Source organism: Scatophagus argus, chromosome 16, assembly GCF_020382885.2.
Source record: "Scatophagus argus isolate fScaArg1 chromosome 16, fScaArg1.pri, whole genome shotgun sequence".
In the NCBI taxonomy this organism is placed as follows: domain Eukaryota; kingdom Metazoa; phylum Chordata; class Actinopteri; family Scatophagidae; genus Scatophagus; species Scatophagus argus.
In genome coordinates this window covers 668,428-689,995 of record NC_058508.1, presented here as the reverse complement: position 1 = coordinate 689,995, position 21,568 = coordinate 668,428, and the positions used below count along the sequence as shown (strand labels likewise).

Genomic DNA, 21,568 nt, shown 5'->3' with positions numbered 1-21,568 from the left:
AGAGTAAAAATCAAAAGCAGAAATCTAAATCGGGCAAACATCTAACCGGCATACATTATATGGCAATTGCCAGTGATCAATTCTGCGCAGATCTGGCTCATCTCAAACAAACCTAATATGATTTCTTACCTTCGGCATACAGGTGCTTGCATTAAAAAAATAAAAAAATATAATGTAGTAATAATAGTTTTAAATCTTTAATTCTCAGTTCAACCCAAGAAATTCCTAACTGAGTTACGTGACAACTGTTGAAATTAAGCGAAAATCATACCACCACTGAGATTATGCCATTTGTAACAGGTGACGTATATCCAGTCGTCTCCATCTGGTGGGTATGTTGTTTAAAGATCTTCCAGAAACCTGCACCTAAAATCTTCTTGTCAGTGTCATGCCTTTAAATATTACTACTGCAGTTCCTGTTCAAGACGTGGCTATTCAGAACATGGCAATTGCTTTGCCTCAGGTATTACTGCTTGAAGCTTCCTCAGTAACCACTAATCCAAACTATTTAACACTTGACAACTGACTCCTGAAAAAATGCCTTGCAATATCCTCATCTTCATCATTAATCACATTGTCCATGGATTCTATAACTACTTTGATTAACGCTCACCTTGTTATGACATTTCCACGTTGGATTTTGGCTTCAACATACACTAGTGATGTTTCGTTCGTGAACGATTCGTTCAGTATGAACTAATCTTTTATATGACTTGGGAGTAATAAGTCCTCTCAGTGAGTGATTCGTTCATTTTCATGCAGTACCTTCTCTTGCTACGTGACAGGCAGCTGCATAAGCTCAGTCAGAAGGACAGGAAATAGAAATGAATAGTTCACGACTCACTCAACTGTGCGTCATCCTCAGGCTGGGTGGCGAGTAGCAAGCACTACGGTTCGTTCACGGATCGTTCATATGGATCGTTCTTTCGTTCATTTGTCATGTGACAGCTGTAGCTCAGCTACAGGGCTGTGACACCCGACATGCATTATTTATTCATCAAATCATAATTGATTAGTGGTCTTCTGTTCTTGTACCACAGACTTTAAGCACTGCACAGAGTCCTGCCATCTTCAGAAATTTTCTGATGACTGCAGTGGTTGGGTGTATTACTGGGGGGGATGAGAGAGAGTACAGGAAGGTAGTGGACAATTTTGTCACATGGAGTGGGAAAAACCACCTACAGGTCAATGTGACAAAGACCAAGGAACTGGTGGTGGACCTGAGGAGGACTAAGGATCCAGTGACCCCTATCAACATCAAAGGGGCCACTGTGGAGGTGGTGGAACAGTACAAGTACTTGGGGGTGTACTTAGACCACAAACTGGACTGGTGCAAGAACGTGGACATGGTCTACAGAAAGGGCCAGAGTCGCCTCTACTTTCTGAGGCGGCTGAGGTCCTTCAACATCTGCAGGACGATGCTGAGGATGTTCTATGAGTCTGTGGTGTCCAGTGCCATCACATATGCTGTTGCCTGCTGGGGCAGCTGCCTGAGGGTGAGGGACACTAACAGACTCAACAGAATCATTAAGAAGGCCAGCCATGTTGTGGGAGAGGAACTGGACTCTCTGACAGTGGTGTCTGAGAGGAGGATGTTGTCCAAAATTGTGCACATTGTGGAGAGGTGGGGGAGGGAAAGTCCAGTATAGGCCTTTACTGGACTTTCCCTCTCCACAATGTGCTGATCAGCTATAGGAGCTCGTTCAGCAAAAGACTCTTACTCCCACGATGCACCACAGAGCGACACAGGAAATCATTCCTTCCTGTTGCCATCAAACTGCTATACTCAGCACTGTGACGGACACACTTACTTTATATATACAATGTACATATTGTTTTTACACATGTACTTACCTGTATTTTTACATTTTTTTAAAAAATTTTGAGCACATGTAAATACCTGTACTTTTAGATTTTTGATTTATACTTGTTTTGTTTATCCTATTTTTATACCTTTCACTTTTCTTTCTTGGACGGGAATACTGCAAGTGCAATGTCTGTACGAAAAAGAATTTCCATAAATAAAGGAATTCTGATTCTGATTCTGATTGCAGATGTGTATAGTGTTATTGTGTATATAATGTAAAGTGTGTTTATAAATAAATACTGTTGAAAATTATATCAACATATTGATTGTTATAATCTGCCATAAAATAATAAAACATAACAACAACAATAATAATAACAAATATAATAATAATAATAATGTCACGTTTTGGACACAATAAATGCACCATGTAAACATTTTGGGGAACTTATTAATTGTTACTTTTTGTTTTTATTGTCTCACTAATTTTCAAAATGAGTTTTCCATTCACTTGTCCTCTACCAGCTGTAACGTGACAGGCAGTGCAGGCTGTGTGAGAAGCAATTCGTTCTCGTTCATCGTTCACAGCTCAGGCTGTGTGGCGAGCAGTATGTTCGTTCTCGTTCTCGTTCATCGTTCGTGAACGATGCTACAAGTTCAAACAGTACGTTTGTTCTCGGATCGGTCTCTCGTTCAGTTGTTACGTGACAGGTACCTCGTCACTGTCGTGCTGTTTAACAACAATGGCAGGGAGGATGCAGGACACAAGTCACTTTATTGTGGTTTGTATTTACTTTCACAGGTTTTCAGATAGTTTGAATTGCTTGACATTTTGTGTATTATACTTTGTCAGCTGAAGCAAACCATGTTACCTTCTGTATTTAGTGTTTGTGAACCGCAGCCTTTTGTACAACGCCCACAAGATGGCTACAGCGCTACCTGCTGTAAAAATGAACGAAATGACTCAAAAAAAGATTTGATCAATTTACTGTTCAAGAGTGAATGATTCGATTCAGTAAAAAGAGTCGAACTAACTAACATACTCCTCTTTCAACTGTTCCTGCTGTAGAAGCAACAGTCTCTGTGATGCATTCTCTGCCAGCTACTCCAGATCCATAGCATTTGATGTTGCTGCACCGCACCATGGTCATCACACTGAAACTTGCAACGTTTCTGTATTCTGCAGGCCATTCAGATACACTGAGGGAGAGCGAGTGCACTCCCGTGTTGTGACCTAAAAGCCCTGAAGTGCCAGTGTGAGCATCTATTTGTATAAGACAAAGATGTCTGACGCAAGTAGAAGGTCATTTGTGACTTTGACCAGTGCCGTCCCTGTGCTGTGATGAACTCTAAAGCCAGACTGGAAGTTCGTAAATAAACTATTATTATGTAGAAAGTCACGTAGCTGACTGCTTTCTCAAGGATCTTAGAGAGAAAGGGAAGGTTATATATCAGTCTATAGTTGCCCTACATCTCTGGATCAACTGTATGGGGCACCTGTGGACCTGTGGTTAGAGAAGCGGAGGGTCACTGATTCGATTCCCCCGGCAGGAAAAATTTGGGGTGTGGTGGAGTGATTAATGAGCAGTCGTGGATCAGCAGTTAGGGTATCGGACCCGTAACCGGTGGGTCGCTGGTTCGATTCCCCGTACTGGTGTCCATGGCTGAGGTACCCTTGAGCAAGGTACCTAACCCCCACTGCTCCCAGGGCGCTGCACGCGGTCGCCCACTGCCCCGGGTTTGCTGTGTGTGTGCACGTCACTTGGGTGGGTTAAATGCAGAGCACGAATTTCGTTGAGTTTCGTGAGTTCCCCCCAATGACAAAATATGTCACTTTCTTCTTTCTTTCTTTCTTAATAATCGAGCAGCTTAGTTGGGACGGGGTCTGAGAGGCATGTTGTTGGTTTAGATGAAGAGATCAGTGAGTTTAGTTGACAGTACAGAGCAGACAGCCATTTCCTGTCATAGCTATGAAGTGAGGTATATATGTGTTAGTGTAACTATATTTACTAATTGTTATTTTCATTATTGTCCTTTCTAATATAAAGATGGTGTGAACATTTGTTGCCTTTACTATCTGTTAGTCTGTCATGTCTCATCAAAATCCTTTCAAAATCCAGCAACTACATCTCAATTTAACACAATTATACATTAAATCAATTTAAGCATTACATTAAAATGTTGCTTAAATGATGCCCCACCATTTAAGCATGCTATTATATTTTATACATGATGAACCTAAATAACAAACAATTTATTTCCTCATAAATTGCTTCCAATGTCCCCCTCCCTAGTGTCTGTTTTATTCTCAGTCAAAAGTATAATAATTGTGTGGCCAATGGACGGACAACATTTTCACTTCTCGCAGGAGAAACATCACTGGTGAAACAAATCTGTTTTTGCAGATGGAAAACACATGAGAAAAAATTAAAAATACACCACCAAAAATATTTTTGGTGAATGTGAGTTTACCACAAAAAACTGGTTCATCAAGTTCATGAAATATTCACATTTTTTAGGAAAAAACATATTTGATATTTATTAGTTGCTAATGTTAACTTGCTAACGTTGGGGTTTTAATGTGTAGCGTTCGCTAACTGCTGTGCTATTTTTCCTCGTTAGCCTGTTTTTGGTCATTTTAAAAAGTTTTAAACGACACACGGTTGACAGCCTTTTCACTTCAACGTTGAAAAGCTGCCTTTTCGCCATACATGGAGTCTTGTGCAATTCACAGTTAAATACAGTTAGTATTATGTTTTATTATCATTATTATTTTAGTATTATTTATTTATTTTTTTTAAGATCACAATTTTGGGATGAGGGATGAAAATGAAAAATGAAATGAAAAGAAACGAAAAGTTCTTCCCCACAGGTTACACACAATGTCTTAGAAGGCTTTATAGGCCCTTTGAGACACTGCATGTCCAGCCCATGCTCTCTGAGAAGACTTGGAACCTCTGGAGATGTAATTCAAAGACCCCAACACCCACCACCCATCCAAAGGTGGTGAGTGTTGGGGGAAGTTGGTTGGAGGATCAGCTTGGGGGATGAGTAAGGTGGCAGATTGTCCTCTAGTTGATTTGAATAACCAAATGAATCTTCTCAACAGACAGGGTTTTTTTATGGCTTTTTCCTCATCTTTTTCAGGTGTTCTTCTGGGTTCTTCTCATATCGTCGTGTCTTACCTGCTGTCTTTATTTTTTTTTTTTTTATGTAGATGTGTTTGAGGGTGGGGGAACTGGAGCACCCAGAGAAAACCCCCAGTAGCAGGCGATGAATATCAAAATTTCAATTAGTGGTAGTAGGAGTTGGCGCTGGGAAGTTGATTGGAGGATTAGTGAGGTGGCAGATTGTCATCTAGTTTATTTGAATAACCGGATGAATCGCTTCCACAGAGAGGATTTTTTTGGCTTTTTCATCTTTTTCACTTGCTCTTCTAGTTTGGCAATGGTTTCTGTCATGCTGTCCCATCTTGTCTGCTGACTTTTGTCCACCTCCAGGGTATGCTGGCTGTCACTGAGGCCCTGGAGATGGGAGTTTTCCTCCTGTCCCTGCAGCTGTTGACTCTCCAGCTCACTCTTTCTCTTCTTCTGTGTAACTATCTGTCTGTTGTTCTCCTCTGTCACCTTGGTCAGACGCATGTCTTGTTCCTTCTGGCTCTCCTCTTGGTTCTGAAGAGCTTTCCTGACCTGCTGACACTCTATCGGAGCTGTTGAAGTATCATTCTCTGTCTTGAGACTGTTGGTGCACTCAGTCTCTCTGGTCTCAGGCCTTGTCTTGTGTCTCCTTTAACTGCTCCAATAAACCTGTTGAAGCTTCATTCTCCAGCTTGACGTTGTTGGTGTACTCCTGTCTGGCCTCGAACTGCTCGATCTGGGGCTCAGGGATGTGATTTGTGGCCTGTTGGGAGGTAGCCTCAACCACATCACAGGCCTCTTCTTGTGTTTGGTGTAACTGCTCCAACAGACCTGCTGAAGGAGGGGAGCATTTGTCGCATTAATCACTCCACCACACCCAAATTTTTCCTGCCCGTCCGGTGGGGGAATCGAACCGGTGACCCTCCGATCACAAGCTGCTTCTCCAACCTCTAGGCCACGGCTGCCCCTGAACTGAAAGTGGTTTGCATTGAATTGAATTGATGTATGGCTGGAGCAACAATGTGTCTGTTTTAACTTTATCTTTATCTGACAACAGTACATGCATACAGATACTGACATCCATCCATCCATTTTCTATACCGCTTATCCGTCAGGGTCACGGAGATAATGACATCTGATCACAATAATTTGCATTCACGCTTGCTCTCCTTAAGTGTTATATTTATAATTCCTGTTTTGTAATCACATCTCAGAGTGGAAATATGATATTTTTAAATCCTGACCCTATGTTTACATATTTTAGTGTGTAAATTACTTGTACTTACCAAAGGTTTTGGAATTGGTCCAGTAAATCAGACTGAGATTGTTATTCTAAGTGGAAAGGATCCCTGCAGAGAGACTTTTTGTTAAAGTTAAATTGCTTTTGTTGAACCAAAAACACACGTTTTTTTGAACGTGAGACTGTTGAATTAACACCTGGCAGCATAACGTCCTGCTGCAGTTTCAGATTTTCTCCCCTCCATTTTTCCATATTTCTTAGAGAGGCTTGTTGTCAGATCATGCCTTTCACCTGCACTGTGTGAAATTATCCTCAGCATCCTATTATATAAAGGCAATACATTCTCTTTAACATGCGGCTTAACTAGAACCTTGTGTTCATATTCTCAGATAGTTTTACTTTTGCATAATCACGCAGTGGGGTGAACTTTCACAGGTTTGGCGATTTGATCCCCACCCCCTCTCTATATATGTTTCCTTGGGCAAGACAACAAACCCAAAATTGGTCAGGCAAGCCTATGTGTTAGCTCGCTGCTGTTGGTGTGTGGGAATAGAATAAGTGAGCAGCATGGATCCACACAAGTTCATCCCAGCAGCACAGAAGATATACACAATCGAAACAGGTGGACCTCCAAAATTAGTGTGGCCTATTCAGTATCTGACCAAATGTGAAATATGCTCACAATCTCTCCTTCTGTTGTGATGGTTATGGTGCTGAATAATGGACAGAAAGGGGTTTTTACATCACTAAATCATTCTATCCTATTAGACAATTTGTGGGATATTTTGTTACGATTGATGCGTGAATTCTTGAGTTATGACTAAAAAAATGTATTTTGTGAGGTCACAGTGACCTTTGACCACCAAAACGTCATCATCTTTCAGTCCATGTGCATATTTGATCTAAATCTGAAGAAACTCCTTCAAGGTGTTGATATTAAGGCTTGATATTGCAATGACTCTCGGTCAGCTTGACTACATTGCTAAAGTGAAACCTGGGGTTGTTCTAACCTTCCTCAATTATTGCTGAGGAAGGTTAGAACAATGCCAACAGCCCCCCCAACCCCACCCTCCAGACTGGCAGGAAAAAATTGGGGTGTGGTGGAGTTGGATTAATCAATGGACCGCCCTGGGAAAGGAAGACCAAGAGTCGCCTCTGCAGCTGAGGATAAGTTCATCCAAGTCACCAGCCTCAGATATCACAATTTAACAGCACCTCAGATTAGAGCCCAGATAAATGCCACCCAGAGTTCTAGTAGCAGACACATCTCCACATCAACTGTTCAAAGGAGACTGCGCAAATCAGGCCTTTATGGTCAATTAGCTGCTAAGAAACCACTGCTAAGGAAATGCAACAAGCAGAAGAGATTTGTTTGGGGCAAGAAGCACAAGGAATGGACATTAGACCAGCGGAGATCTGTGCTTTGCATGGTTCTCACCGGGAAGCATGGAGGAGGAGGCATGATGGTGTGGGGGTGCTTTGCTGGTGACACTGTTGGGGATTTATTCAAAATTGAAGGCACACTGAATCAGCATGGCTACCATAGCATCCTGCAAAGACTTGCCATCATGCCACCAGGTGACCTGGCCTCCACAGTCACCTGACCTAAACCCAGTCGAGATGGTTTGGGATGAGATGGACCGCAGAGTGAAGGCAAAAGGGCCAACAAGTGCTCAGCATCTCTGGGAACTTCTACAAGACTGTTGGAAAACCATTTCAGGTGACTACCTCATAAAGCTCTTTGCGAGAATGCCAAGAGTGTGCGAAGCAGTAATCAAAGCAAAGGGTGGCTATTTTGAAGAATCTAAAATATAAAACATGTTTTGAGTAATTTCACACTTTTTTGTTTACTACATAATTCCATATGTTCATCCATAGCTTTGATGGCTTCAGTGAGAATCTGCAATGTAAAAAGTCATGAAAATAAACAAGAATCCTTAAATGAGAAGGTGTGTCCAAACTTTTGATTGACTTTTGACACACACACACAAATTTTTGTAAGTGTTGTCGAACAACTCCAGGAGAGGATGAAGTCAAAGAACATGATGACCGGTACTTCTGCTGCTTCCCCACGGTGAAGTGGTTATGTGTCGACAGCAGTAAGCAAAGGTCTGCTTTTCCTTCTTCATGCCACTTAACTCACTTCCGTATATCTCCGACCGTCTCTGTGTGAACATCTCATTAATGTTTTGAAAATATAGATATAGACATGGTGCAGAAAAACTAGAACACCTAATTCAGTACTAATGAAATTAGAATTAGAATTTCAAAGTGGGCAGTTGTCCCAAATTGAAAGAAACTCTCTTGAGGTGTTCCTCAGATAATGTGGGACATCCATACTGACATATGGACAAACAACTCGAAATAAGTGCCATGGCTACTATCAGTTATTGTGACGTTTCTAATGAACACAGTAGACTAAAACTTTCAAAATGTTTCACAGAGGTATCATTTTATTGCAGGGCTGGTGTACTGGACTATATTAGATCACACAGGTGTGCACGATAGCACCCACTTTCTGAAGACTGTGTACATGATACATGTTCTATGTAAGATATATTTACAGTGAGATCACAGAGATAAGGGTAGAGCCTTCCGTAAGATCATAGACAAGGTGGGCTATGAAAACAATAAAAATATTAGACAAGCAGAATGGTGTGGGCGACCATTTCAATAGTGTCCTATCATGCAGAGGAATGCAGCGCTCCTGGGTCCCTGTCATCCCTCTCTTCCTCGTCCATTTTGCGCCCATGTTTCCGGAAGTATTTGTACCGCTGGACGTACAGCTTTACAAGGTTGCTGACTTTAACAGGGTTGATTTCCCCAGTGCGGCTGTGGCATATCTGAGACAACAACACAGTGTGATTAAATTGCTTGTTTAAATGCACGGACATTAGTATACATTTTGTTTGCTGTAGGAATGGTTACTGTGAATAATTTATTGGCCTGACTGACATGCTTTTAAGCATACTACTCAACACTAAACAATTGTGAACTACATTAAGTGAGATGTACATTGAGGCACACTGATTTAACTTAAATGTTTTGTTATCACTGTCACTCAGTGTACATGCTGAGGCTGACCTTATGTACAGCTTTCCTGAGGATGTCTTTGTATTCGTCCTTGTTGATGTCTTTGCGCTGATAGTAGGGTTTGATGGCAAGCTTCACCTCCTCTACTGCTCGCTCCTGGGTATGTAGCTTCTTCAGGTACTAGATAAGAGGTAACAGACATGTTAAATGAATGACTCAGTAATAACTATAATAGTAATAATTCTAACTAGAAAAATTCTCAAGAAATTTGAGTGTGCCTTATGCTTGGTGCATATCCTAAAACCAATCCTGCCAGTAGGCCTACTAAGAGGCTCAAACTGCAGAAAAAATAGTTACAAGAGGAATAAACTGACTGAAGGTTTAATTAGACAATCAACAATAGCTTTGTGGAACTGTGAAATGTGCGAAAATGCAGAATCATTAACGGAGACAGAACGAAAGCTCAGAAAGCACAAAAGAAACAAAAGAGGCTGATGAGAAATTTGTAGGTCCTTTCACTGAACATTACACAGTAAGCTTCCTAAGAGGTTGCTGAACATAATTTGTGTGGATAAAGTTGAAAATTTGTCCATTAGAAGGTGAGAGAAGAGGCACTGTTTGCTTTTTCCAAAATTTTCCGTGCTCAGTTAAAATGGGAGCTTATGGTGCAGTCCTATCACTCCAGGACTCCCTAAGACAAAAGTGTTTGTTTGCCTCCAAATTAGCACCAGTGAAAAAGAACAACTTTTCCGACATTTTAATATAAAATTATGTATGTAGAGTAAAAACTGTGGGAATGAGAGCAATGTATGCAGGAGATTTTTTTAGATAATTTTGTCATCTTCCCTCCTCTCTGGCTATGAATTCAGCTATTACCATTCTGTACTATACAAACCCATTATAAACTTGGAAATGGCACAAAAACTTCCCATAACTTAACGTGGAATTGTGGGAAAACTGTTCCAGCTATCAAAATGTCCATCTACCCAATTTAAGTCCCCGGTTTTTTGACTAGTTTAAACTTTGAAACATACTTCTATGTTAACATATTGAATATTGCATTTGGAATAATATGGCTCCAAAGCTGAGTGGGTTTAAGTTTTTTCCCCATATATTTCCCATTATTAAGTGGGGCGCTTTTTCACAGATTTTTCACAGTTTTCGTGAAAACTGTCTGGTGAACCCTTACCAAAAGTAAGACACTACTTCCAATGAATCTGCGCATTTTCATGTATCTTTTGCGTATGTGCTGGCAACGCTGCGGGACTAGTTACATCTCGAAAAAAGATATGGAAGAAATCAGGCACACAGAATAATTATAATAATAATATTAATCTGTACTGCTGTAGAGATTAAAGATTAAAGATTAAATTAGGATAAAAATGCCTTAATGTACACTTAATGTACATTTTCACAACCCCAATTCCATTACTCTGGTGCTCTGAATTCTGTGAAAGAAATATTGTTTTCAATCCCTAATTGCTACCTTATGAACAATTTCCTAGGTAAGAAGATAAGAATTTAGACTAAAATGAAATGAGGCATTTAAGTAGCATTTGGGCTGACACTGACAAGCAGCCATGCAGCAGCAGTGCCATATATTACATAAATAGAACAGACTGACATGATCTTTTCATGAAATTCAACTTAACCTTATCAGGGTCTTTGCTCTCACTCTCCCAACCAGTGTCACAAGAGCTCCCAGTCACTCCTGACAGCACCGCAGGCATAATGGAGGGTGGGGTCTGTGCACAACCACCACCTATAGAGGAGTGCAGGAGAGAGGGTGGAGTTTTGGTGCAGCCAACCAATGGGAGGGAGCTGTGGAGTATGAACTGGGCTGGGCTCAAACTAGGAGGTGGAGCAACAGTGGGAGGGAGATGGATCTGAGAGGAGGAGGCGGAGGCGGCTGAGGAAGGAGGAGCGTGGTGTTGGGGCTGGTTCTGATTAGCCTGTGAAAGGATCTGCAAGAGAATAATGAGACAAAGCAATAGTACAGTTAGACCCAATTTCACAACACAGTCGCCAATTACCAATCTCCATCAACCTGACTGAACTTTGACAAACAAAATCTCAAGTTCTTCCCATCTCAGGTCACTTTTTGAAATGGGGTGGGTTGGACCTCTCAAAAAAGCAAAACAATGCAAGCAGGAGAGAAGAAGAGGTAATGCTTGGGTAGAATGAGCACAAGAACAGCAGTTAATGATAGTAAAATGACCATAAGCTTTCACAGTCCACTGTATCTTTACAACCCTGTCCAGGCTATTTCCTGTTTCCGCATCTTCTGTGCATGAGTAAATTTCACCTGGCTAATTCTGGGATGACTAAAGCAAAAGTTAGAATATCGGCGAGATAAAATTTCATAGACATTTCAAAAAACTTTGTGTAGCTTCACACATATACACTACCAGTCAAAAGTTTGGACACACCTTCTCATTCTCATGTTTTTTTTTAGGTTTACTACTTTCTACATTGTAGATACTGAAGATATCAAATACATGAAGCAGGATACACACATGACAAAGAAAAAAAACGTTAAATAACTCTAAATATGTTTTATATTTTAGATTACTCAAAGTAGCCACCACTTTGTTGACAGCGCTGCAAACCCTTGGCCTTCTCTTAATGAGCTTCATGATGTAGTCAAATGGTTTTTACATCACAGGTGTGCCTTGTCAGGGTTAATTTGTGGAATATCTTCCCTTCTTAATGAGGTTGGGACCATCAGTTGTGTAGACGTCAGGTTGGTACACAGCTGACAGCTCTATTTGACAACTGTTAGAATTCATATTATGGCAAGAACCAATCAGCTAAGTAAAGAGAAACGACAGTCCATCATTATTTTAAGAACCGAAGGCCAGTCAGTCTGCAAAATTGCAAAAACTTTGAATGTGTAACCAAATGCAGTCGCAAAAACCATCAAGCGCTATGACGAAACTGGCTCACATGAGGACCGCCCTGGGAAAGGAAGACCAAGAGTCGCCTCTGCAGATGAGGATAAGTTCATCCAAGTCACCGGCCTCAGATATCGTAATTTAACAGCACCTCAGATTAGAGCCCAGATAAATGCCACCGAGAGTTCTAGTAGCAGACACATCTCCACATCAACTGTTCAAAGGAGACTGCGCAAATCAGGCCTTTATGGTCAATTAGCTGCTAAGAAACCACTGCTAAGGAAATGCAACAAGCAGAAGAGATTTGTTTGGGCCAAGAAGCACAAGTAATGGACATTAGACCAGTGGAAATCTGTGCTTTGGTCTGATGAGTGCAAATTTGACATCTTTGGTTCCACCCGACGTGTCTTTGTGCGAAACAGAAAAGGTGAACGGAGGCACTCTACATGCATGGTTCTCACGGTAAAGCATTGAGGAGGATGCGTGATGTTGTGGGGGTGCTTTGCTGGTGTCACTGTTGGGGATTTATTCAAAATTGAAGGCACATCGAACCAGCATGGCTACCATAGCATCCTGCAGCAGCATGCCATCCCATCCAGTTTGCGTTTAGTTGGACCATCATTTATTTTTCAACACGACAATGACCCCAAACACACCTCCAGGCTGTGTAAGGGCTATTTGACCAAGAAGGAGAGTGATGGAGTGCTGCGCCAGATGACCTGGCCTACACAGTCACCTGACATAAACCCAATCCAGATGGTTTGGGATGAGATGGACCGCAGAGTGAAGGCAAAAGGGCCAACAAGTGCTCAGCAACTCAGGAACTCCTTCAGAACTGTTGGAAAGCCATTTCAGGTGACCTCATGAAGCTCATCGCAAGAATGCCAAGAGTGTGCAAAGCAGTAATCAAAATATAAAATTTTGATTAGAATCTAGAATATAAAACATGTTTTGAATAATTTCACAATTTTTTGTTCACTACATATTTCCATATGTGTTCATTCATAGCTTTGATGCCTTCAGTGAGAATCTGCAATGTAAAAAGTCATGAAAATAAAGAACCATTAAATGAGAAGGTGTGTCCAAACTTTTAACTGGTAGTGTAGTAAAGAGGTCTTCAAGCACAAACTAAGTGCTTCATTGAAAATAGTGTTTTTCAAATCACGACTTAAGTGTTCACAAGCTTTCCATAATCAGACTGAAATGAAAGTACTCCACATATCTGACTGTGGCTTTGCTTCCTGCAACATAAACACCTTAAACACATTTCTGTCACAAACATGGGGGCAGCCGTGACCTAGAGGTTTGAGAAGCGGCTTGTGTCTTTAGCAAGGCATTTGACCACCCCAATTGCTCCCCAGACGTCTGGCATGGCAGCCCACTGCTAGTGCGTGTTTCGATCAGTGATGGGTTAAATGCAGAGAAAGAATTTCGGTATATGTAAAAAAAAAAAAACAAAAAACATAACGACAAAATAAAGTTTGAAGTTTTGTTTTTTGAAACATCTAATTGGATGAGTAGTGTTCATGTAATAGTAGTGAAATGATACGCAAATGTAATTCGATGCGTACTTTGATTTTGTGGTCACACATTTTAAAAATGTCAACTTTGAACAGTGTCATTATACATGCTCTTCCTCACATGGCCCTTATATAAACCCATGCACTTCAATGTATTGATTTAAATATAACATAAACAAATAAATAAATCAAAAAAATAGAGTACAGACAAATTCCAGGTGTTTAATGCTGCCCTTGAGGTTCCTCTCAATACCATAAAACAATATGTAAAAAAAAAAAAAACAACAACACTATTTTCAAATGAAGACTGAGGAGATTAACAGCTTAAGACAAAGAGACAAGCAGTCTGTGTCAGTTTCTAACCTGGCTGGTTGCCTGAATGAACTCTTGTGCTTTTGCTCTGCTGGCAATATTGGCCTCCTCCATTTTGAAGAGTAGAGCAGTCACTGAGGGGAAAAATAACAGAGACTATTATTTCAGGAACAGGACATGTACGTCTTTAGGACTACATATTACATGACATACACAACAATGCAACAATATTTCACATATTCTAAATGTCTATGAGTTAATGATATGACAAGAATGTTTCATGTCTTTAAATCTTAAGTAGGGAACAATTGCTCCTTTAGTTCTCAGGTAAGATCAACATTATAAAACATTATTTTAACATTATATAAAGAGTACAGTTCTAGGAATTATGGTGAATTATGCTGCATTTCCACCATCTGTGGTGGTCAGGAAGAATGAACACTATAGACTGCTGTCAAGGATCAACTAATATTATAATTAATTGACTGTGTAATTAACTAATTTACTAAAACAGACAAGTGTGTTTAGTGTTAAATTACTTGTAAGATTTAAACCAAGTACAGGTATTGTCTAAATATCACCATCCACAGAGTGTGGAAAGCCTAGTAAAAAAAAAAAAAAACACCCAGAAGGAAAAACAACAGCCTGCACTGATGAGGTTACATTAAGTTGTGGTTACATTCTATATGCTTAGCCATGTTTCAGTGACTGGAACCTGCGTTTGCATGACATGTCATGTCACAGGCTGTGGGACCTTTAATGAACAAATACAGTGGGCAGGTCCACTGTGCATACAACTCCCACAAAAAAAAAGTTTTAAAATTCAATCTGGGTACCTGACATGGCAGACCACTGCTTCTGTGTGTTTCACTGCATGTTGCATATGTGTGTTCAACCAGCGAAGAATGTCAGCATATGTAAAAATATACTGACATATAAAGTTTTTTTTTTTTTGAAGTATCAACTGTGAGATACTGATATCAATTTGAACAAATACACACTGAGCATCCGTACATAACATGACACTGATTTGTCTGCATCTATGGAGGGCACTCACATGCTAGAACTCCTCCTGTAGTGCAGTCCACCCCGGTCTGCAGACTCCAGGGGAGGGCGGTTGATGCTGGAGGAGGGGGTGGTGGCTTACTAGCAGATGAGGAGGACACAGAAGAGGAGGAGGGGTCTGACGAAGACAGAGGCACAGAGAGGGAAGTGAGCCCACAGGCTGCTGAAGAGGACGAGCAAGGAGGCGGGGCCAGTGATTTGGCTACATCATCTGGAGGAGCGGGCTTGGCAGTGGATGCAGACAAGGTGATGTTGAGGCCAGCTCCCTGGGAGGTGGATAAACTGGACGGACTGCTTGCTGGGAGTGTGGTGTTGGTCTGAGTTGGACAGTCCTCAGTTAAGAAAGAAGGTTCTGGAGTTTTACAGCTGCTATCCACAGTCTGAGAATCGGGTGAAGACTCTCTGGTATCCCGCAAAGGAGCTGAAGAGGGTGGAGGTGTGTGGGGTGGCGAGGAAGAGGGTGGAAGCACACTGGTGGAGGAGGATGAGGAGGAGGAAGAAGAAGAAGAACAGGCTGCTGGGCCAGTTTGACCAGCATGTGGACTGACTGACTTGCTCGTATCTCCAACGACTGACTGAGCATCTAAGGAGGTTCCCCCCCAGCCCTCAGATGTGGCTTTTGTTTTGTTGCCATCTCCATCTGTCAACCCTGCAGGTCCACCTTTTTCTCTTGTCTTCTTGGTCAGGCGACGGCGGCGCTTGGTTGCCAGAGACGATGAGGGAGAGGAGGCAGAAGAGGAGGTGGATGTGATGGAGCCTGGCTTTGATTTTTTGGATTTTAGGCCCGTGGGACTGGTTAAGGAGGTTGGTGGTATGGTTAGGCTGCTTCGCTTTCCCACACTAGCCAAATCTTTACAGTGGCTGCTTAGAGACAGCGGCTCTGAGCAAGGTTTGAGAAATGGAGACCTGCTCTCATTGTCTCTGCAGAAGACTACTGCAATTGAACCACCCACCACAGAGCCCCCAGCACCTCCTCCTGTACCTCCTGGACCTAGGAGGTCCATGCCCAGCTTTCCAGAGGCAACCGAAGCCCCCGTGGTGCTTGTCACTCCCTCTCGCACCAGCACAGACACTTTGGACTGCAGCTTTCCTTTCCGACTGCCACCGCTCTCTTTCTTGGACTTGCCAGAGCGAGCCAAATCCTTTCTGCTGCCTTTGTCCCGGCCTTTGTCCTTTGCCATCTTCCTGGCTCGCTTTGCTGAGGACAGGCCTGATGACATGGGCGCAGAGCCTGAAGTGACTGTCATTGAGGACATGCATTTAGTTTTAGTTCTACTTGAAGAGGAGGTGGATGATTTAGATTGGCCAGTTTTCTTTAATGTGTGAGATTTCTTTTTCAGATGATGTCGTACAGTCTTGGGGATAGTTTTAGCTTTGGGGCTGGGGGCAGGTGGCTCTGGAGGCAGGGCAGCAGGGGGTGTATCCTCCAAAGATGGGTAGTCTGAATCCAAAGCTTCACCATCCAAAGACAACAGGTCAATCTCCAGTTTATCTGAATAGTGGTCTGACTCGTAGCTGTGATACTGTGGGGTTGAGAGTGACTGTGACCGGCTGTGACAAATTCCTTGATTCTCTACCTCTCTATCTGAGTGCCATTTTCTCTTCTTTTTCCTCTTGTGGGGCTTTTCTGATTCCTGCGTAGGGTGACAAGGGGAGGTCGGGGCGAGTCTTGGGGAACCGGGTACAGTGGTGGTGGTTGTGGTTGTGGTGACTGTAATGGTTCGTTTGATGGCAAAGAGGTCAGAACCATTGAGGTCTTGGATGGATGGAGGGACAACAGGGCGGCCATCCCGCCGTCGATCTCTCTCACGCTGACAGTCTCTATCACTTTCCCTCTTTTCTCTGCTTCTTTTGGACCTCTTTGAAATGCCACGCTCTCTGCTGCTTGAATGTGGTCTTCCCTTCCTTTCCCTCTCCTTCTTTTGAGAGCTAGAATCTCGATCTCTTTCATCTCTTCTATGAGTACTGGTATGATTTTGTTTTCTCTCCCTATCGCTCTCTCTTCCTCTATTTCTATCTTTATCTCTAATTCTGTCCCTGTCTCTGTCTTTCTCTCTTCCCCTCTCTCTCTGTCTTTCTTCAGATAGACTTGAAAAGGAATTTCTAGTGTGGTTTCCTCTTCCTGAGGAGCTGCCCAATCGTGAGGCCTCTGGGCTGCTGTGACGTCTTTTTTTTGCCTTACGGCTACTGCTCCTGCAGCTCCTGGTGGCTTTAACCTCTTTATTCTTTCTATCCTTTTCTTTGCTCCTCTCCCGACCTCCCTCTTTGTCCTTTCTTCTCTTTTTCCTTCTCTCCTCCTTCTCCCCAGCCTTTCTATCCTTGCTTTTCTGTCGATCGTGGTCCTTGGGATACTTGGAGGACTTGTGATTCTTACTGCCTTGCTCTACAGGAGATGTTGAAGGCATCTGAGAAGCTGTTGAAACTGGAGGAAGGGAGGGAGGAGGCAGTGGCTGAGGAGAAATGGGGGAAGAAACAGGAAAGGAGAGATATCTTTCCTTCCGCCTGCTGACCAGCTTTCTTCTTAGATCCTCCACTCCCACCACAGGTTCATCCTCAGGCTCTTTGTCCACCTTCCAGTTGTCCTCTGTATGCACAGACACAAAGCCATCACCATCCAGCACCCGGAGAATACGCTTTGGCTTTGAAACAAAAAAGGAGACAGTGGGGCAATTATGGGGAAGGATTTTTTCAGCTGGTCTCTTACTGCTTCCATCTCTATCAGCAGCCCCAACTATCTCCCCTTCCTCTATTTCAGAATGATCAGAGTCAGCACTATCTACACTTTGCTCTCCAGCTTTGCTACAGTCCACCCTCCTCCTCAGAGGAAGCTGGGTAGCCAAACAGGGGCTTGGCAGATCAGTCAAGATGTCAGTAGAATCTGGAGGTTCTTTCTCTTTATCCTCCTCATCTACTCCTTCAGCATTTCTGTTCACCCCCCTCATTTTACCAATCCTGTCATCACCATCTGATACTGGAGAACCAGTGGGGTCAAATGGGTCATATTTTTCACCTTCCCCCTGCTCCCTCTTCACTCCCTTTGTTGAATGAAAAGGATCATACATGTCTCTTTTTCTGCCCTCTTCACAATGAACACCTGGTTGCACTGAAGTTTGAGGGAAGGAATCTGACAAGGTGGTGTTCAGTATAGGTGTGGCAAGAGACTGTGCTGCTTGAGAGGCTGAAGTGGAGGACACCCTGGCCACCTCTGTCCCCTGGGTCTGACCTTTTACATGGTTCAGAAAAACTGATGAGTTGGCACAGACAGAGGAAGATACTGACAAGGGTGAAGATGGATCAGATGAAGGAGATGACAGGGACAAGGAAGGTGAGCAGAGAGGAGGGCTCCTGGCAATCTCTCTAACACCAACTGGGGAAGAGGACGCAGCAGGCCTCCTTTTAAATCCTGATGCTGGAGTCAAGTCCATGGGCCAGGTAATGTATAAACCACAGTAGGATCGAGAGGTTGATAGTTATGAGCAAGGCCACGCTGGAAGAACGGAATCCAGGAATAAACCTAGTAGAAAGAAGAGAACATGGGAAGTTTATTTTCAGACAACGAAAATCTAACTGGAAATGTTGCCAACCACAAAGACAAAAGTATCTTGTAGCATCGTTTGTGGATATTTCAAGAGTGTGAGAATGGTAATAAATAATAAATAAAGTAAGACTTGCAACATCAGAAAAGATGGCAATAGCTACATTTCAAGTGTGTATGGGAAGAACGAGTCAATAGCAATTAGCAAAAAAATAAATATACTGAACCAGATTGGCAAAACCAAATAACCTAGTCTGCCCTATCATCAACATGACCAATGTAACTGGCCAACATTTTGGCGTGGGTATTCATAAGGGGTTTATTCTTAGGGTTGCCAAGCCACCAACCCAAAGTGTTCAAATTTTACAGCTTGGAAGTGATATGCAACAACCAACTATCTTTCTCCAGAAGCACAGAGGTCTTGTAATGCCTTCAACACAGTACAACAATAAGAAAATACAGGCAGAGGGCAGGTCTCTGATACAAACGCTGCCACGCACTGAAAGACAAGAAATATTTTTGCATGAGTATATACATAGCTTTTCAATCTAGTATACTTTCAATGCTAAGGTTTGTCATTTCCTGGAAAACAATTTAACGGCAGCTCATCCTGCGCAAGATATGTGTACTAATTTTGCATCTAATGAAATGGATTCTCAAATTTTCCTGGGACTTCCTAGCTACATGGCAGGGTGGGGAGGTACTGTAAACACCAATCAATACCTGTGTGACTCCTGAGCTTCATGTTTGGAAAATTTTTGTAAATATGTGGAATAAAGTTGGTCTAGCTAATAGGGCTGTGCAGTTAATTGAATTTTGATTTCATTTTCAGCTCAGGACAATCGCAAAAACAATGTAATAAGGAAAACTTTTTATTCTCTCACATTACATTTTGCAAGTATATTCGTCTTGTGTTCTGAATTTACAAGCTCACTTTCAGCCTTCTTGGAGCCTACACTCACTCAGCCTATACCATCAGCAAAGTAAGTCCTGTGTGTTGGATCAGTGGTATTTAAAAAAAAAAATAATCACCATGAGTGAAAATGCTACAGGAAGAACAGCAGCAGCATTTGTTCAGCAGAAAAGGTAGAACCAATTCCACTGTCTGGGAGCAGTTTGGATTTGAGGAATCCGATGTGGATCAAAAACATGCTGTGTGTAACATTTGCTGCATGATAGTGTCTGCATCACTAAGTAACACCATGAATCCTGTTAACCAACAGATGTTTAAACACAGAGTGACTATTGACAAACCAACAAAGAAAGAGAAAGAGCAAAGCACAATGCACACATCCACCATGATGCAGTTAATGACTGTTAGAATGATTTTTATCATAATCAAGCATTGCTGTTGGCTATGGTCCAGAATATCACTTGGTATGGACTGGTTGATTTTAACTTGTCACAGCAAGAAAAAAAAAAACAAATCATGTGGACTTAACAACAGTATGAGTTCCATTAAGTGACAATGAATCAGCAACCAAAAGCAGGACCTTCTTCAAATGGAATGTAGCAAAAACATGAGCACCTGTGAGTTTCCTGCTATGACACGTTAATGGACACCAATCCGTAAGTTAGCCAAACGAGGTTTCACTTACAAGAAAGTGGACTTAGAAGAAAATATACTACAAAATCATTGACTACCAAAATCAGATCATGTGTTTCAGCATCAGTTTCTGGATGATGAGAAAGTGTCGCTTTTATCTTCGAGAATGTTTACTAACTCACGACTGCAATGTATAGTTCACGATCCCGCTGTGTTAGTGCTGTGTTGCCAATGACTTGTCGTTTTTCTGATCTTCGCAGCGTTTTCTGCCTCTAATTTATAGAGAAAAAGCAAACGTTACGTTTTCGCCAGAGATGTTACTATACCTATGCCCACTCTTAACCGACGTTAGTCTTATTGTCTGTTGTTTAAGTGACACCGCCGGCTGTCTAGTTGAACATCACTGCAGCTAACACTATATACCGTAAACCCGTTTTGCCACTGTTAATACACTTAATGTATTAAAAGAAGTTTTTTGCACCCTTTGTAAGGATGTGTCGGCATCAGCAACTGTACAGCTAGCTATTTAGCTTACAGTAGCTAGCCAGCTAAAGGCAGCAGGAATAATGCAACGCTAAGACAATGAGTTACCTTTAGTCCGGTGAAATGCTGTCTCACGTTAAAGCCTCCTTTTTGCATTTACGGGCATGTTTTTTATTACACTAAATCGTCCATTAGAATGCAACATCAACTGCTTTTAGCCATTTTAAAACCGCAACTGCAAACCTATTCCACCAGAAGCCGCCATCTTCCTTCCCCCCAGACCGGACACGACATTTTTTCCAGGATGGCGAAGCCAAGTAATGAATATTTAAACACAAAACGTTATCCATCCAATGAGAGTGAACAAAGGTTGCTAACGTCATATCTTTGGAAATCCGTGTCATTCCTTTATTTGAAATTCCATTCAGAATTGAAAATCAAAAAAAGGAAAAGTGAATTTCATTTTCTTGTTTTGAATGTGATGAAAAAAAAACCCCCAAACAAACACACAAACAACGCCTTGATTTTCGCACTTTTGATTTTATGGTCAGATCCAAAATGACACAGGGCAGAATTTGTTTTGATATTTCATGTTTTCTGTTTTGTGTGACCCGGAAGTCAATCCGAAGTCTTCGTCCATACGTTCAAAAAAGATCTGTGTTGTGGGATGTGTCTAGCTGTAATGTAGTAGTCCAGGCAGCTCAGTGTGTGACCGTGTGCGCGCGGCCGAGGCGCGCCGCTGTGAGCGAGCCCGCAGAGCATAAAAGGTGTGTGTGTATGCGTACCGGGGCAGGTAAAGAGTGAGAAGTATTACGTATAACCGTGCAGTCAGATAATAAAGCACCCTCTCTTCAGTGTGTTATTTGTGTGCCACCACCTTAACAAGTGTGGAGTTAAGTCTAGGGAGTTAGCCCCGAAGGAAAAGCTACCTTCGGCCCTGGAGAAGACGGATCACCTCTGTGTCTCCCGACCACGGTTATCAGAATTATCAGAATT

At 42.1% G+C, this 21,568-nt stretch overlaps 1 protein-coding gene across 1 annotated transcript; it reads right to left on the bottom strand.

The window, feature by feature from the left end:
• Positions 1 to 8,609: 8,609 nt before the first annotated feature.
• scaf1 (SR-related CTD-associated factor 1) lies at positions 8,610 to 20,875 on the bottom strand. Its single transcript, XM_046414811.1, has 6 exons — positions 20,681 to 20,875; positions 15,001 to 18,522; positions 13,995 to 14,077; positions 10,870 to 11,181; positions 9,269 to 9,397; positions 8,610 to 9,027 (listed from the first exon to the last, which is right to left on the bottom strand). The coding sequence occupies exons 2-6, from the start codon at positions 18,431 to 18,433 to the stop codon at positions 8,869 to 8,871; spliced, it is 4,116 nt and encodes a 1,371-aa protein (XP_046270767.1). The 5' UTR covers positions 18,434 to 18,522; positions 20,681 to 20,875; the 3' UTR covers positions 8,610 to 8,868.
• Between the last annotated feature and the right edge of the window lie 693 nt (positions 20,876 to 21,568).